The sequence below is a fragment of the Oreochromis niloticus genome, linkage group LG9 (assembly GCF_001858045.2).
Source record: "Oreochromis niloticus isolate F11D_XX linkage group LG9, O_niloticus_UMD_NMBU, whole genome shotgun sequence".
NCBI lineage: Eukaryota > Metazoa > Chordata > Actinopteri > Cichliformes > Cichlidae > Oreochromis > Oreochromis niloticus.
The window spans coordinates 30,075,367-30,093,816 of record NC_031974.2 but is presented as its reverse complement, the minus strand read 5'-3'; the positions used below and the strand labels follow the sequence as shown (position 1 = coordinate 30,093,816).

At 40.2% G+C, this 18,450-nt stretch overlaps 1 protein-coding gene across 6 annotated transcripts in view; it reads left to right on the top strand.

The window, feature by feature from the left end:
* Positions 1-18,450, top strand: part of LOC100706669 (solute carrier family 12 member 7) — a 73,071-nt gene that overhangs the window by 39,143 nt on the left and 15,478 nt on the right. For all 6 annotated transcript variants that reach the window (XM_005471619.3, XM_005471617.4, XM_005471616.3 and 3 more), the window contains exons 2-17: positions 4,945-5,036; positions 6,076-6,207; positions 7,784-7,930; positions 10,326-10,380; positions 10,521-10,651; positions 11,278-11,519; positions 11,602-11,813; positions 13,345-13,512; positions 13,651-13,749; positions 13,966-14,023; positions 15,821-15,995; positions 16,086-16,204; positions 16,373-16,471; positions 16,884-17,003; positions 17,221-17,325; positions 17,823-17,991. In XM_005471619.3, the coding sequence (XP_005471676.2) occupies positions 4,945-5,036; positions 6,076-6,207; positions 7,784-7,930; positions 10,326-10,380; positions 10,521-10,651; positions 11,278-11,519; positions 11,602-11,813; positions 13,345-13,512; positions 13,651-13,749; positions 13,966-14,023; positions 15,821-15,995; positions 16,086-16,204; positions 16,373-16,471; positions 16,884-17,003; positions 17,221-17,325; positions 17,823-17,991 (2,123 nt within the window). The remainder of the gene's footprint in view (positions 1-4,944; positions 5,037-6,075; positions 6,208-7,783; positions 7,931-10,325; positions 10,381-10,520; positions 10,652-11,277; positions 11,520-11,601; positions 11,814-13,344; positions 13,513-13,650; positions 13,750-13,965; positions 14,024-15,820; positions 15,996-16,085; positions 16,205-16,372; positions 16,472-16,883; positions 17,004-17,220; positions 17,326-17,822; positions 17,992-18,450) is intronic.

The window sequence follows — 18,450 nt, the reverse complement described above, 5'->3', positions numbered from 1 at the left end:
ATGAGCTAATGCAGGGTTAGGGACACGTTCTTGTACATGGTTGCTCTTACTTAGTCTCTACCAGCTCTGATTGAATATGCGGCTCTTTAACTGCGAGGTGGTCCGCTCCAATCACAGGCATGTTACCTTACATGTTCAGTCTGCTGTATCTGCTTTTTTTGGTGCCTTGTAGTATTTTTGGTTTAGACACTGCCTGTTTGGATGAAAACAGCTGCTTGTTGTGGCTGGAAATGAGGGAGGGGGGTTAATGAGTGTGGTGAGAGTAAACATTACAGAAGATTTGGAAGTGATGACCTGTGTGATGAAGGCAGGGTTACACAGTGAAAGATCAGGCACGAGCAGTTTTTAGGCTGTGGTTGGCAGGAGACTCCTGCTTTCTTTGCTGTGATCATTTAAATGTAGTGAAGGTTGGACACTGATGTTGGTTTTGTGTGGTTTAATCCTCTAATGCTGGGCGGGATGAATGTGTGTTTAGAGGCTACTATGGTTACATAAATGGATAATCATAAGAGGAACATCGAGACGGGGAATATCAGCTGAGCATAACCGAGTATGTCCTTTGTTTGACGTGATATAACCTTTGCTGTAACAGTTTACTGTAAACTGCTGATCTAGTTATTCATGTGTCCACATTTGGTTTTTTGTTGTTTTTTTTACATGTAGCACTGACTGGCTTTTTTCCTCACAGGTGCATATTTGCCAACATTTACATCCTTTGCTCCTTTTGAACTAGTTTGTACATTGCAGTGCACCATCAGCAATCTTGAGCTGACATGAGAACAGACGGTCTAAGGACTTTGCGTCAGCAAAGCAGTATGGGTAATAATGTAAAGGAGTGGGCTGCCATCTTGGTAGAATGATCACCCAAACAAAGGGGTAGTTTGGGGCAAGGCAGGTTTATTTATAAAGCTCATTTGAAACGCTACAGTCATTCATGATGCTTTAGTTTCCAGCAAAAATAAAGAGGAAAGAACCAGAACAAGACTTTTGTTTATTTGTTTCTTTATGATATGGTTGTTGACATAATTCAGACTAAATTTAGGGCTAGACTGCAATCAAATGGGATCTGGGTGAACCAGGGTGAATTAGTCCAAAGTAAATGGCAACTTCTGAGATGTGAGCATAGGCCAACATCTGTTCACACCATAGCTGTATGTGAGTCTTGACCATGTCCCTGTGGACTCCTTGCAGCACACTCACAGACATACAATGACATTTGCGCTAAACCACTCCAGATTATACTTAAGACAGAGGAACATGTGCAGATAATCTTCATCTTCTGTTGAATCCCCCATGTTTGTGACCTGTGATTTTTTTTTTTTCTCCCTCCACTAAATAATCCACTGCTACAATCGCTGCAGCAATTGCAGTATGAGGGGATTTGCAGCAGCTGGCACTTTTTCCTCATTTTGGATGTCGAAGTGCGTCCTAAGGTTGCCACAGGATTCGATCACCTCAGGGTGAGACAAATTTGTCGCCCTACACGTACTAGTTGAGGTATTTTTAGAACAAAGGAGCATGACATTGCAGATTTAATTAACGCTATGATTTGGGTGATGACATCAGGACTCATGTAGGACACAATAACATGATCCAGATAAAGAAGCAAAGAAAAATAGATGCATAAATGAACAAAAGTTTATAATGCAGAAAGTCTCCCTCTGGTTTCTATTGGCTTGTAGTAAAGGAGCGGTAAAGCTCCTTGCTAGTTCGTATGTATAGTGTTTTTATTAAATAACCTTAAAGACATCACTCCACACGCAGATAACATTGTTCGGAAAGGTACAACCATGCAGTTAAACTGATAAACCAACTCACTGTCTTTATTGTGTGTTCGAACATTTATAACTATTTTACACTTTTCAGATCACAAAAAATCCTGAACACTCTTGACATTGAAAGTACTTCATAAAACAATCGTGGCTTGATATCTACATATTAATGTAGATATCAAGCCACTTTTTATTAATAAAAATGAGATGCCTTTGAAAAGTCCATGAGGGTGTTTTAAGTGCAGCCTGGGATTGTATTACCAAAGATCCCGCCTTCACATGAGGACAGGTGAACGGTTCTCTTCACTTCCTGACTGACGTGTTAACCACCTTACATATGGGTTTAAAAGAGAAACCTCACCTGATTTGGAAACATTGCCAGTTTTAGCCCGCTGCCTCGTCTCAAAGAGGATTTAGCCAGAGTCATTTAAGACAATGATTACCGGTGGCGTGTAGCAATGAATAGAATAGCTATGTGATGACGGACAGGCTGACTCACCTTTACCTGCACTTGCTTCGTGCTTTACATTAAATTCATTCTGCAATAGGCACACTTTGTGAAATATTGTGTCCCTCCCTGATGTTCTCTGCGTGCTGTCCCACATAGAACGCTCTTTTACAGAGCGTCACAGTACAAGGACGTAATGACTTTCTCTGTGATTACCAACGGGCTAAGCCACTCTACAAGCCTCTTATTCCCCCAGCAGCTGGATCAAGCAGCAAAAGTTACTTGTGAAATCCCCTCTGCAGCAGGCAGCTCCACTGATGAATGGAAGAAGCCCAGCACTGACTGGTTGTGAACAATCCATCAATTTAAACAGGTGGAGAGATGCAGTGCGCTCATTTTTGGACCAGTGTTTGAATTTCAGCTGTTTTGCTCTGGATAGGCTCATCACACACAGTTGTGTTATTTTTAAGTAGATTCATTTTATACTGTGGAGCTTCAAACAGCAACTTTATTTACACATATTTACATTTGAATCCACTGAGTATTAATGCTGACCTTTGTATGTTTCCGTTGAAAACATACAAAGTGTATGTGTACAAAGTGTACAAAGTACAAAGTGTGTGAATGTGTGTGTGAATGGGTGAATGACTGGATATGTAAAGCGCTTTGGGGTCCTTAGGGACCAGAAAGGCGCTATATAAATACAGGCCATTTACCAAAATGCCAAATAATGGCAGATCTTCTGCTTTTCTGCATAATTTAATAACATCTATTCATCTTTAACCTCTGTATTAAAAAATAAGCAGTCTAATCTTCTTTTTTTAAAGTGATCAATTTGTGACCCTTTAACTTCTTTGAAGTTAAAACTAATGAGCTGGAGTGCTTGAAGAGACTATATTCATCACTTGCACAGTCTTTCTATCTCTAAAAGTAGCAGGTTGCCCCGATAGAATTGACCTCAGTTTATGTGTGCATGCATGAAAGCAGCATTTGAAGTGGTGTGGCTTTTTGTGAAAAACATAGTTTGCTGCATTTGTTGTGTCAGGATAAAGGAGTTGTCTACTTAATTTTTCTGTCTTCTGTCATGGGTTTGTTCTGCGTGGGTGCGTCAGTATGAACGCACGCCACCTCTGTTTATTTTTCTTGAGTTCCATTTGAAGCTCATATTTATTGCTTCATTTTTTGCCTCATTGGACTTTATTTATAGTGTTTTATTGGTCATAAACACACAACCTATTTTTGACTGTTTCAGTCTCTGCACAGCAGGCTTCAACTGCTTAAACGACTGTTCACTCCCCCTCACTTTAATATTTCTCACACTATAATGTAATTACCTGCAAATTAAACTAATGGAATGACACGCACACACATTCTCTCTCGGTCTCCATTCATTCAAAAACATTGGTTCTGTGCATTGCTGTGTAGTTTGTCGGCCCAAGCAGCAAAGACGTGGTTCTCAGCTTGGTGCTAGAATGTCCCTTCTGAAGACGGCTGGGTTGCTGTGAGTAATACAGAACAACTACAAGGTTCATCATGTGGTTGATAAAGTAGACACAGAGGAAAGACGGCGTGTTTCAAAAACCTCTGCTACAGACCATAAAATAACCAGTGTTATTAATCTTGATGAAGATAAAGATGGAGACCAATACTTGTGTTGTATTTTCAGTGAGAAAAAATACAACACAACTCTTGGTTGCACTGTTATGTATTTTTAAGCATACGAAATATGTTTTGTGTGATCCGTAGTAAGATTCAAGATTCAAAAGATCTTGAATCTTGTGTGATCTGTAGTAATGTCTTTGATATTAGTCTTTCCATCTATATTCTCACTTTCCTTAGTTAACTTGCACGTATAGAGTAAGACATTTCTAGTTTAGGTATAAATTACTTGTGGATATGATGAGAAGTCATCACCATGATGTGGGTTATTAAAAATGCATTGGTGTGAGAGTCAGATGCACAAGGCCAAAGTGATAAAACTGATTACATCAGGTAACAATTGTTAGCAGGAGCCACTGAATATAACATGTAATGTATTAATTTTAGATGGAATCACATCCACCTGTTGCATTTTTTTTTTTTTTTTGTAGGATGAAAATACAAACTTTGCCCCGTCCTTAGGATGAATGGATCCAGGCGTGTTCTAATAGACTGTACTGTCGAACAAAATTTAGTCTTATTTTTGAACCTGTTCAAAAAAAAAAGAAAAAAAAGAATGACCACCGTTTACCAACTTTAGATGTTACATGGGCGAGATGTCTTGGAATAAATACTTGCCCAAGGTAATTCATCCTATTTTTTCAGCGATAACACCATCTGCAATGGCTTTACTACTGGAGAATAGTTTAATTGTCTTCTTAAAAGAACTTTTTGGTTTTTCCCATTTTATGTTTTTCTGCTACCAGTGTGGTCAAATGACATTTGTGGCAGTCCCCTTTTTTTTTAATTCACCAGGTCAACCAAACTGTCAGGAAGTTCTTGGATATATGAAGAGGAGCGCCTTGTAAATGGAAATATGTGATAATGATTTGCATAAGAAACCAGCTAAAGTTTTCTTTACTTCCACCAAACATTGTCAGAATGAAGATCGATGAACAGCATTATTATGTACTGTGGTTCTTAAAGTGATTGTTTACCAGTTACTGGTACTGGATTTTGGTTACATGATGTGTTAAACCTCCTCTGCATTTCCCATAACGAAAAAACTGTGCTCTGTTTCCATAGGTGATGGAGTCCCAAAGGAAAACAGTCCTTTTATCAACAACACAGACGACAAAGGCAACAGTTACGATGGCACCAACATGGCACTTTTTGAGGTAACTGCCCAACATCATTGTGTGGATGTCGCTACCATAGACAAGCCAAGGATGTGTTTAAATACACAAGGAAATGTGACTGTGCTTAGGCTGTGAAGGAGAAAGCACAAACTCCACAGTAAAAAGTATAAATTCACCAGAACCCTGCCTGAACCTTATCTGCAGCCTAAGTTGGAGCTAGTCTGTGAAGCTCAAACCATTCATTAATGCCAAGTATGCTGGAACAACAGTCTAAGTTGTGGTGAACTAAATAAATAGAAACTCGCAGAGGTAAAAGCACCAATTTACCCTTAGCTCAACAATGTGTCAGTCAAGAAGTTTATTTGCCATAAAAACCGGTACATTCCTTTAACTTCATTCAGCTGAACTTTTGCCTGCTGCTTCCCTCTGCCATCTGGCAGACCTTGGTGCTCTGTGGTCACTGGCACTTGTAAAGAATCAATAAGACAGCCGCGGCTTTTGGTTCTGAAGTTGATCCAAGAATGCTATTCAAAGATGCTTTGAATGGATGAAAATACGAAATTTTGCACAGTTTGTTTTGCAAATGGAAGACTTCATGCGATAACTGACCATCAAAAGGCCAAATTAAACTTTAAAGTTTTTCCTTCATGTGATATATATGAACACATAATTCCTGCAAGCCAAAAGTTCAAGCGTCAGGCTGCTCTGAAACACACTTTTTGTTTCTACTCTTGGCTCTGTATGAAGTTAATGAGAGCTGATTTCCTGAATATGTTTCTAAAGTACACGGCTCTGTCTGTGAGCATGAAAGCCCCACCAGCCTATTATTTTCTTTTAACAGTCAGCCAGTCAGAAGGTAGATGGTTTAAAGTGAAGACAGTAGATGCACTGGCTGCACCAAAGCCCAGTATAAGGTCTAAAGGAATGATTTTGAACAGGAAATCATACAAGGCTGTTCTAGTAAAGTTCAGCTAAAACGATTTTGAACATAAAAGTTCCCACTGAATGTAATTTTGAAAAGGTCATTTGCACAAGACTGCTGCTGTTTAGCCGTTAAAAATGAGTTTCTTTATTGCAGGAGGAAATGGACAGCAACCCCATGGTGTCATCCTTCCTCAGTAAACTCGCAAACTACACCAATCTCTCACAGGGTGCACAAGAGCATGAGGAGGCTGATGACGATGAGGGGCCAAAGAAGAAAGCTGTTAAGGTAAAGAAGCACACACTGCAGTGGAGCTTTTAGTTTGTGTTTGCATGCATTACACACATGGTAATGTACAGTTGCATATAACAGTTGTTCTTTTAAATCTGCTGAACTGTCATTACATAACCAGGTCTTTGACCGATGAAGCCACCGTTGTTTGTTTTTGTTCTCTGACCTTCTCTGTGCTTTTCCATCTTTAATGCATCTCTTAAAACTTTTTCTTTCCTCAGAAAAAAACATTATTATTATTAATAAGTATATGCATGTGTGCATTACTGCTTAGAGGAAGTCTGTTTAGTCACTGAGTCTTTATTCGGCACAGAAACATTTTGTTTTGTGAAACGGCTACAGTGAAAAACAGATTTTGCCAATTAACGAAGAAGAAGACGCAGGGTCAAGCTCATTTCAAAGATGAAATTCTGACAAACGCCATCATCCGTCCAGCACAAGCCTTTCCTTCAGCCTCTCCTTCGATGCTTTTGTTTTGTCATTCTTTGAAAAGAGTAGTTTCCTCAGTGCTGCCATGCTTTTGTAACCACAGCTCGGGTCACATCCCAGTTGCCCCATTTTGTCCCCATGCGTAGAACTGTGCCTTGAGCACCTCCCACTGGCTTTTAGGAGCATCTTACTAAAGAAAGAAGTGGATGAAACTGATGCCATTCTTGCACCTCTTTGTCTGAAACAGTGGGACTGGTATCTTACATTTGGAAACAGATGGTGGGTAGGCGGTCCTTTGACCTGTCGTTCTCCCTGCGGTCTTTCTGCTTGTTGTTGTGAAAATACCGTTCTTTCGTGGAATAAGAAGGAAGTCAGTTGGTTGTATCTCCAAAAGTTGATTCTGTTCATCTGGACGTAGCGTTTTGTGGGAGAAACGTTTCGTCACTCATCCAAGTGACTTCTTCAGTCTCAACTGACTGCAGGTTTCCCCAAATCTTATAAACAGTACATTTGCATAATGACTGAAACCAGCCCACTGAAGGAACAATGGGCTGGGAGGTCAGTTCCTTAATCATAATTATGCAAATTCTCATGACCATTGATCAACAACCACTGACCAAAACCCACTGATCAAAGACCACTGATCAATGGCCATGAGTACCATTCACAGAGAGTTGGGGAATGGCTGCAATCACAGCATTGTAAGATGGCGAAAGATGTACCCTTAGCCCCCCTCCTTGATTCAGAGATGGTCTTTCCCTTTTCACGTAAATGGCCTCCTTGACTCCGCGCTCAAACCAGCGTTCTTCCCTGTCCAGGATGTGTAGTTGGTTGTTGGTTGTACTTTGGGGGTAGTGGTTTTGACTTATAGAATGTTTAACAATGTGTACTTTTGTTTCCACTCCGTCTTTATTTCCCTCTTTGCTTCTGCTTTTTTTTTTTTTTTTTTGGGTGATATTTTTCATTGTTTTATTAATGGCTGTAAGAGTTTCAGCAGTTTTCACTTCTTTCCTCTGCTGTCATATCCTTAATCACTCCTTCCATCAAACACAAATATGTTGTTTTGTGTTTGTGCAATGTTTTCTCATCTTCTGCTTTGTCGCTTCTTTCCCAAATCCTCCCCCTGCCCTTCCTGCTTCTACAGAGCCCTCAGATGGGGACGTTCATGGGTGTCTACCTCCCGTGCCTCCAGAATATTCTGGGGGTCATCCTGTTTCTGCGTCTTACGTGGATTGTCGGCACTGCCGGCATCTTGGAGTCCTTGGCTATTGTCGGCTTGTGCTGCTCATGTGTGAGTACTTCATCATCACAGTCTATGTATCTGTTTCTGAGTCTCTCGCTTTTTGCTTTTTCTCCCCTAAGATGTGGCCAGACATTAATGCTTGTCTCAAGGCCTAAAGAGTTTGTAAATTAGAAGAAGATTATAAAAATGCAAGTTTTAAAGAGCCACCGCTGTGTGGCTGATGTGATCTGTGACGATCCAAAGTGGAAAACAACTGTGGAAACTTTAGGCTCACAGGGATTAGTTACACATATGCTCAATACGTTGACCTTATTATTTGAAATTAGGCCATGTTACCATGATCATTGTGGTAAACATACTCTAGGTTCATGTTGCATTGCAATTAAGGAAGTATGACTGGTTATGTGCATAGTAAACGTTGATGGGTGTTTTGTGTTCCCTTCTGCATCTCACACCAAACCTTTGTCCTTGGATTTACTTCCTGATTATTTTTTATGATGGAAACCATTTTCATGTCTTGATAAATGATAGAAAAAGAGGAACTGAAAGGAGCTATGAATATTATTTGTTCTTTATCAGGGGCTTTAGCTTTTAACTCATTAGAACAGGATTATGTAAGAGTGTGTGCATGTGTGTGTGTGTGCAGCTGAGTGTTTTTGCTGATTTTGGGTCCAGAAGCTGCTTCAGTTTTTAGTGGTACACAGTCACAGTGGTTGACAGCCATAATGAATGGCCGGCAAGATGACTTAGTGGCCACTGATCCCTCCTATATTTAGCCACTGTGACTCTCCATTTCTCCTGCTCCTCCAGCTTCTAATGGTACCTGGCCTGACATGTAATCCGTCCATCTGCAAACTGTCAGAAACATGGCGCCGTCCACACCCACACATATTCGCCAATCCCATGGCAGGCAATGGATTATTTGAGTTTACTCAGGCAAAGTAGAAAGGGGAAAAAAACAAACCCTAAATGCTTTTTGTCTCATAATGAAATCTTCTAATGGCATAGCATTGTCCGTTTGAAGAGTAACACTGCCTAAACAAAGAATCAACCATGAAGTGCATTTCCATTAATAAACCCATTCTTATCAAAATTTTACATGTTTAATATGCGCAGATTACCAAATTTGAATCATGTTATAAATGATCTTATTACGTGCTTTATATTAGATATTTTGGACCCTGCAATTCATAATATTATACTGGGAACCTCAACAGTGAGATCACCCACTGTGAGTAAGGAATTGGCAAGATCAGGAAGGGAAAAACTCCTGCTCTCTCTTTTTAGTCCCTGTCAGCTTTTTGGATCAACTGAAGGCTTTTACCACCTGTGCGAGCCCTACTTGCTTTATATGTGCAAGTAGGGCCACACATGATTTTGGCTTCCCACAGTTAAATAAATACGATCAGTTAAAATCCAACACACACACCTGATGATCAAAGCTTTTGTTTGCTAAGCACAGCCAGCAAAAGAAAGTTGAATTAGAAAGATTTCCATGTGAATTTCAAGTATGAGATAAATAGGGTTTTTTCTAAAGTCCATGAATAAAACACTTCTTTTAGATGACCAACACATATGTTCAGTTAAAACTGTGATACCTCAAAGAGCTCAATGTTCAGCTGTAGTTGAGAGTATTTTATAAATCCAAGTAAATTCCCGACATGTGGCAGGTAGCTGTAGAGTAACGAATTGGTCCATGTGACGCAGGAACAGTGGGAATGACGTCATCAGTAAAGAAATGCCTTCCAGTTCTGTACTTCGAGTTGTCGCATCATTCGTGGTCAAGTCCAACCTGGTGTATAGCTTCTTAGGGTTTCAGTGGAAGCAGGAGGTAAAACTGTCAGCTAATTGGCTTTACTCCAGCCTGTCTGACACCTTAAACAGGATGCAGACAAAGAGTACAGGGTTTATTTTGGTCATGCCCTTGCCCTTTCTCTATACCTCCTCCCACTTTCTTCTCTTTCATTTGCCTGCTTTTGTCTCACCTTCACACTGCCCTCCTTCAGTCTTTACTTCACCCTTTTAAGTTCTAACTCTACTTTCTTTTTTTCTTTGTGCATCTTATCTGCCCTTCTCTCCGCTCTGTCCTTTCTGTCATCCGGAAGCTCTGTTAGGTAACAGGCTGATGTAAATATCCTCTTCCACAATGACTGATTTCATGGAAAAGCTTGTATCTGTTACCAATCCAAAAGATTTAGAGCATAAGCCCATAAGAAGTATTTTAACGGACTCCATATTCATTAAATCCACAGAGGGTCCCATTGTTTGGAAAATCTACAAAATTCAGGGAAATAAAGAACTAGAGGGTGGGCAAGGACGATGTTTTGTTTTGGGTTTTTTTTTTTTTTTTTACATGACACCATTGCATCATCTTTGTAAGATCTTCAACATTAAGCGTTTTAATTCAGTTCAGCTTTTTTTCATTAATCTCATCTCTCTACAGACCATGCTGACAGCCATATCCATGAGTGCAATTGCTACTAATGGTGTTGTTCCAGGTAGGATCCTTTTTCTTGTGGTTATTTGAATAACAGTACACACGTGTCTTTTTCAGGCTTGTGGATTGTATGGCAGTTTATAGCTGAAATGATGACTTAACAGATATTAATATCCTCCTCCCTCATTCCCTTTTTCCCAGCTGGAGGCTCGTACTACATGATTTCCAGGTCTTTGGGTCCAGAGTTTGGTGGAGCTGTGGGTCTCTGTTTTTACCTGGGGACCACCTTTGCTGGCTCCATGTACATCCTGGGTACCATTGAGATTCTGCTGGTAAGTAGATTATTTTAGATTTGCAGGTGGTAGATTAAGTGATCCCAATGCCCATCAGTTTATGGCTTCTCTCATACTTTCTACAAATCTGGTTGGTCATCTCATATAGGGGGCACCTTTTAAGCTGCTTCAGCCAGCAGCAGCACATTTGCTGCACATCTCCAGTCCAGCTTCTGCTTGTGATGCAAAAATTTATGTAGACTCTATTCTGCTGTCTTTTATCTTGTCTTCCTTCTCACAGCAGAGGGCAGCCTCTCCCTGAGCCTGGTTCTGCCAGAGGTTTCTTCCTGTTAAAAGGGAGTTTCTCCTTCCTGCTGTCGCCAAAGAGCTTGCTCATAGGGGGTCATATGATTGCAATTATATTGAATTGATGTGGTCTTGCTGCTACTTTCCCCATTTTATGACCTTGGAAGCAGAACGCAGCTGAGCCATAACCACAGACATGAATGGCTCGAGACAGAAATGTCATTGGTCCTGACTGAAATTTATTTACCACACGAACTGTAAGATGTGAAGGTTTTATTCACATCTTACAATTAGTGCAATGAAATGAAATGGCTTCTCGTTTATTGTGACTCTTTATATTTTTTCCTGCTTTGTCTTGTCTCTATCCATTGCCCATTCAGACCTACATGGTGCCTAAAGCAGCCATCTTTGTGGCAGACAAAAAGGAGGATGAATTGGATGCCCTGCTGAACAACATGCGTGTTTATGGCACTTGTTGCCTAGCACTAATGGCAGTAGTCGTGTTTGTTGGGGTCAAATATGTCAACAAGCTGGCACTGGTCTTCCTGGCTTGTGTTATTCTCTCCATCCTGGCCATCTATGCGGGAGTCATCAAGACCATCTTTGATCCGCCATACTTTCCGTGAGTCAGTGCTAATATTTATTAAGATTTATTTCAGTTTAATTAGTGCTTCGCGTTAACATTTCTCTCTTCCTTCACACAGTGTGTGCATGTTGGGGAATCGTACCCTAAAGAACCACCAGTTTGACAAGTGTAATAAGACTGAGGTTATAGACAACATGACGGTCACTACCCAGCTGTGGAGCCTCTTCTGCGATGGATCTCACCTCAATGCCACATGCAACGAGTATTTTGCCAGCAACAATGTGACCGAGTTGCAGGGCATCCCTGGATTGACCAGTGGAGTCATTTCAGGTTGGAGCACACAATTTTTTCTGTAGCCATGTGCACATGTGGAAGATTTTTTTTTTTTTTAAAGTTACCAAGATATGTGTATACTTGCTTGAATCATACAGATTTTAATAGCATTTCACTTATCCTCATCAATCAGGCACACTCAACACTTGTTATAAAGTATAAATGAAAATGATTGAAGAATGTTTGCGTAATCTCAGCAGGAATGCACGAAGTCATGGATTGCAGTAGTTTTTTGAATGCGATGAAAAATCTTGAGCATACCTCATGTTATTTAACTGCTGGCAGGGACACACTGCTTTTCCTCCCAACATCCAGTGCAGATGCATTCTTGTCATATTTCTTGTGAAGCAACTGGGACGAGCCTGTGCAGGTGCTGAGTGATTCCATGCACGACTGTTTTGCTGTCTCCTTAAAAACAGACAGTTATTTTACTGGCCTCCTCATCCTTTCATCCTTTCTGTTAAATCAATGTAATTTTTTCTTGATTTAGAGCAGTCTGGTTACAGAGTGTTTGTGAACTATAAACCCATCTCAATTTTATTAATGATTCATTTATGCTTTGTGCTGGTAGTAATATAGCACTTTTCTACTCTAATTGAACATTCAAAATGTTTTTAAATAAAGAATTAAACTTTAGATAGTGGTTAGATAGTGAGCTACCCTCACTATCTAACCGCACTAATAATACTCTTTCATTAAATGATTTATCAGTTTCATTGGTGCACCAATGAAACCATTTTCTTGTCTATTAATATTTAGATTCCCTTCACCCTGCACTAATGGATGTAATGGATGTTGTAAACAAGCTACGTGGAAAGTCAGAAATCTAAAGAGGTTCACTTTGTCCAGCGCTATTTTGAGCTAGAAAAGGAACAATTATATATTTGAGTAAAGTGACATTGTAGACATTTGCCTCCAAGTAAACAGAGACTAGCGCTGCTAACATTAGCCACAATAACTTTAGCAGTGCTTCATTTAAATTAATTTAATTGCCTAAATTGAAATTTTCATTCAATGCACATCCACCTTCCATCACAAATTTTTGCTCGAGGACCAACTGCTGATTAGTTGTTTGAATAGTCATCTAGTGCCAAGAATAGCCACACATTTCTAAAAGCAGTCTGCACATCTTCACTCTTGCCGTCCCACTTTTATCAGCAACACTAAATAACTGCCACGCAATTGACTCATTACTCTGTTTACTACTTGCACAGTTCACTGAGCTCAAACAAATGTTCCACCTGTAGAGACTGCTCTCTGGTTGCATTTGTGGACAGTACACTACAGTCTCATTTTTTCCAAGCACTAATGCAATTTAAACAGATAAATAAAGTCACTTTATCTGCTTCATGTTGGTGGATTTCTCAGGGTAGCAGGCAAAGGATTTTCTCGCAACTTTAAAACACACGTTCCTCCTTCGCTTCCCATCATCTTTTCTCGTTAGCTTTCTATCCTGGAAGTGCACGCGCTTCACTACACATTATGTTGTTTTCCGATATAAATTACTATATTTCTGTCTCTCTTGTAGAAAATATGTGGTCGACATACGGCCCTCTCGGTATGTTGGTGGAAAAGAGCAACTTGCCATCGCTTGAGGGTGGCGACCCGACCCAGGACATCTACATGCCCTATGTAGTTAACGACATCACCACCTTCTTCACACTGCTGGTCGGCATCTACTTTCCCTCTGTCACCGGTAAGCTGGCGCCATAAGGAACAGACTCATTCTTTGTACATGTGCGTGACAGTTTTTAACATCCGTTATGGCTGAGAGAGAGCAGAGTCTCTGAAGATGACCTGTTTGATTTTCGACTGTGACCCTCTCGCCTCTCAGGTATCATGGCTGGTTCAAACCGTTCAGGTGACTTGAGAGACGCCCAGAAGTCCATTCCCATTGGGACCATCCTCGCTATCACTACCACTTCTGTCATCTGTATCCTTCAACCTCGCACTGTCACCAGATATGATAACAAGTCACACAGCTTGTTACTGAACGTGCCAGTTGAAGATTTTCTAACAGTCGCCAGATTTTTACTTCTTTGAGGAACATTAAGAATTAAAGACTAATATTAAACACCAGCCAGGATGTGGCTGATTGCAGTGTGTACAGCTTTGAAATCAGTTCATTCTCCTTACCTCTGCTTCCCAGATATCACCTCCGTGGTTCTGTTTGGTGCCTGTATTGAAGGTGTTTTGCTTCGAGATAAGTAAGAGCTCAACATATTCAACGTTACTGTGTGTGTTTTAATAAAGGAAATGGAAAGAATGGAAATGTTACCTCCTGAATACAATGTTGATTAATCACTTTGAGTAATGTAGCAAAATTAATTAGTAATAGTATTAATTTTAGTAAGCTTACGAGCCTACCTACTACCTACTTCAAAGTGTGAATCCATTGCTACAAAGTATCAGCAGCAAGAGCAGCATTATAGGGAAATGGTAGTGACACACCATAAGTCTGTTTACCGCGGAAAGTATAACATGCCTGCTTAACAGTTCAGTTTAACAATAACCAAAGCTAAAGCAACTTTACTGTAACTCATGTATGATGTAACTAGGGTCGGGGTTTTTTAACCACCTGCTTAAAGCCCTTCTATAGCACCATGTAATTGCATCAGTAAATTTTATCCACTGTTTAATCTTCCCATTGAGTGGAGTGAAGTGTTCCAGCGATGTTCATCTGAGTCATTTGAGTCCTTGCATGCCTTCATAGCTTGTTGTGCTCAGAGGTGTGTTTTTGCATGGGAAGCATGCAGAAGCAGTTTTTTTGCACATTTTGCAAAGCATTGTATTTTGGCAATTGTTGAAGCAGTTCCCTTTTTACTAAATCATAGAAGGCTCTCCCTAGAGATTGTCTGATTGATCTAAATATCTATAGTATTGGTACTAATACAGGTACTGGCATTGGATCGATACTAGCATGATAGGATTGATACTTTATTTCGGTTCTGTAAGTTCAGTTTGTTGCTCACTCAATTGAGTTAAAGCTTTATTTTTTTGGCGGGGGTAAATGTACCTCAAACATGCACATCTTCTTTACTTATAGCATACAACACAGTCAAACAATAAAGGCCAAAGTGTTTTAGAGACAGGCACATTTGCCCAGTTTCAAAATACACAAAAAATTAAAAAGGTGTGTTTTGTTAACTAATTATTGTGGAAAATAAAAGTGATCTAGCTATCATTAAAATGTGTTCACAATTTGTAAGTTGAAGATGATTCATCTCACAAATCATGGCGCAATGCTCTTCCCTATGTAGCTGCCTATATAGGTTAAAAGTTTTGGTATCTGTAATATTGGCCCTGTATTTACTTGATATCAAACAATAACAAAATGTGCAGTATTGCACAGTACTAGCTCTACTCAGATGTCAGACATGTCGAGCCTGATCTTGTTGTTGTGTGCATGACGTTGCTATGTGATTCAGAATTGTGATATTACATGTTTCTATCACTTAAAGAATTATATTGATGTTATCATAACGATATGATTATGGCCCAGCCCTTCTAGCAGCTTCAATAAATGGAAATGAACATTTGTGCGCCTAATCCTTGCATGTCACCACAACTAGTGCTACACATCAACTATAGATCTATGAGTTCTGGGTCTGTTCTGGAGTTTCATTGCATGCAGTTTAGAATATTCCTTATTTGTCTTTTAGTGATTTGGTGGATTTTGGTGCCATTTTAGGCCCTGATTCTTGTGATTAGCTTCTCCTTTTAGTGAATTATAGTTCATCGCTGTAACTGTAAATATAACAGATAAAAAAGCTTATCGGGTTCTGTTTAAGGAGAAGAAAATCAACATTAAACTATCATTACATGTTGTTGTTATCAGAGTATATGATGTTGAAGGAAGTGTGACACTTGTTACAGGGATCATATTTCTGCTGGTTTAAACAAGATTAAAAACATCACCACACTGTACTGTCAGTGTTTGTTAAATCCTCCGATATTTGTGAATAACAGCGTTTGTCATCCACATAATTGTTTTTGCGTTGCAGATATGGCGATTCTGTAAAGGGGAACCTTGTTATTGGCACCCTGTCATGGCCCTCTCCCTGGGTTATTGTGATTGGCTCGTTCTTCTCCTGCTGTGGGGCAGGTTTGCAGAGTTTGACCGGTGCCCCTCGCCTGTTGCAGGCTATTGCACGAGATGGCATTGTACCCTTCCTACAGGTGTGACTCAAACAGCAGACACAAATACTGTCCAAGCAGTTTCTAGTCTGATGTGCTTCAGCATTCACGATTGGCTGCATCTGCTCGTAGGTGTTTGGTCACGGGAAAGCCAACGGGGAACCTACCTGGGCTCTGCTGCTGACTGCTGGGATCTGTGAGATCGGCATCCTCATCGCTTCCCTGGACGCTGTGGCTCCCATCCTGTCAATGTCAGTATCTGAAAGGAATATTATGCAATCTCATTCCATAAAAGCAGCTCAGCAGATCAAGTCTGTGATCCCTCAAGTATACAGCTACTTACAGTAGATCACAAAGTGGACATTTATTATTTGAAAAGTGACTAGAACTTTTGGACTGCTGTTTCCCCCCCTCAACAGGTTTTTCCTCATGTGCTACTTGTTTGTGAACCTTGCCTGTGCTGTTCAGACCCTGCTACGAACGCCTAACTGGAGACCACGCTTCAAGTACTACCACTGGTGGGTGATATAGTAAACATCCTTGCATGTTTAGATCATATATCTTTTAGATCATATATTATATGTCGAACATGTGTCTTTTCCACAGACTGTTGAAAGGTCCTTAATTTGAAGCCATCAAATTAGATTTTTGATTTTTGGACCCATGGCAGGAATCCCTCATACACAGACACCTTCACAGCCACAGGCACATCCATTTAGTCTTTACTGAAAATTAATTCCACTACACAGGTTAAGGACAATGGCAAGCAGCACTATTGTTAGCTGTGGATTTTGATTACTCTATTGAATCCTAAGCCTCTCATCTCTCTAGCCTGAGCTGTTTTCACTTTATAAAGACTTTTCCATGAATGCACAGAAAATTAAATGAGCATGTAAATTGTTTTGTAATCTTTTCTTTTCTTTTTTTCAGGGCTCTGTCCTTCCTTGGAATGAGCTTATGTCTTGCTATTATGTTCATCTCCTCCTGGTATTACGCTATTGTTGCTATGGTCATTGCTGGCTGCATCTACAAATACATTGAATACCGAGGGTAAGATTGTGAGATCATGGATGTGACCAAGAAACTATCTGGGGAGAAGCTCTTGAGCTTCTTGTTTTATTTTTGCTTGCACCGTGTTATAAGTAGCTCATGTTGCCACAACAAGCTGTGTGCATATGTTACCTAAAGGAGTTCTCACTGCCCTACATGGATTGCTGCTTTTACTATTATTATTCACTGCTTTTCATTCATTTGTGTGCTTTAACAGGGCAGAGAAGGAATGGGGTGATGGTATCAGAGGCCTCTCTCTTAATGCAGCCCGCTATGCCCTCAATCGACTTGAGGATGCTCCACCTCACACCAAGAACTGGAGGTATGGGTGTTTACAGTTAATATTGTGTTGGGATGGGCAATAACAAGACAAGAATAGACACAGAGGATAAATTTGATTAATCTTTTGGTTCCCTTCCTAATCTGTTATGAGCGGCTGATAAGCCTTCATACTGTCAGGCTCACATTGACCTTGAAGTCCTTCTTTCCAAACCAGTGGGCCTGTTGTTTCCAGTTACACAGCTGTTCTTTTTCGCTGTCTACCTTCAACATATGTCCCTGCAAAGCTGAGTGAGAACCATTAGTGAGACAATAATGCTGCCACACCAACATTTTAACAGTATTTTTTCACACACAGCTGTTATTTCACATGATTACAGGGCTTGCACTGTAATTTGTATTTGTGCACCTAATAATTGTGCAAAAATTCAAAATCCAAAATATTTGTTGGTGTTGTTTTTAATTCTAAAGTTTAAAAGAATGAAATAAAATTAAACCAGACTTTGTCTTCTTTCTGTTTTCCCCTCTCGATGTGCATAGGCCTCAGCTGTTGGTGCTCCTCAACGTGGACTCAGATCAAGCTGTCAAACACCCTCGCCTGCTGTCCTTCACCACCCAGCTGAAGGCAGGGAAAGGCCTGACGATAGTGGGGAATGTTTTGCAGGGAACCTACCTCACTAAGGAGGCGGAAGCTAAAAAGGCTGAGCAGGTATGGTGGGAAAGCACACGCAGAAGTGTGCAAATAAAAGGCAGGCAGCGATATTGTCATTAATATTCATCTGCAGTTGCTAATAATATAATATCAGTTGTAATGCTTGCTATCTTATCTGGGCTTCAAGTGCTGCAGATTCATCACTCGACCCAAAGGCAAATCTGTACTCTCAAGCGGCATTTAGAGGATTTTACAGACTCTAACTGCAGATAAACTCTGCTACCTACTGGCCGTAATAAGCAATTCATGTGATTCCTTCAGCCTGGTTTTACTTTTATCCTTCTTAATAACAGTTTCTGTTGAAGCAGTCATGCCCAGAAGCAACTTTTCAGATGTACAAAAATATTTATTGTTCAGATCCATCAGTACAAGTTATCCTGAATGGATCTGAGTAACTAACAAATAGGTTAGTTGAAGTGTTTGCTTAGCTAAGCAGGGAAACTTTGCTGTAGTGTA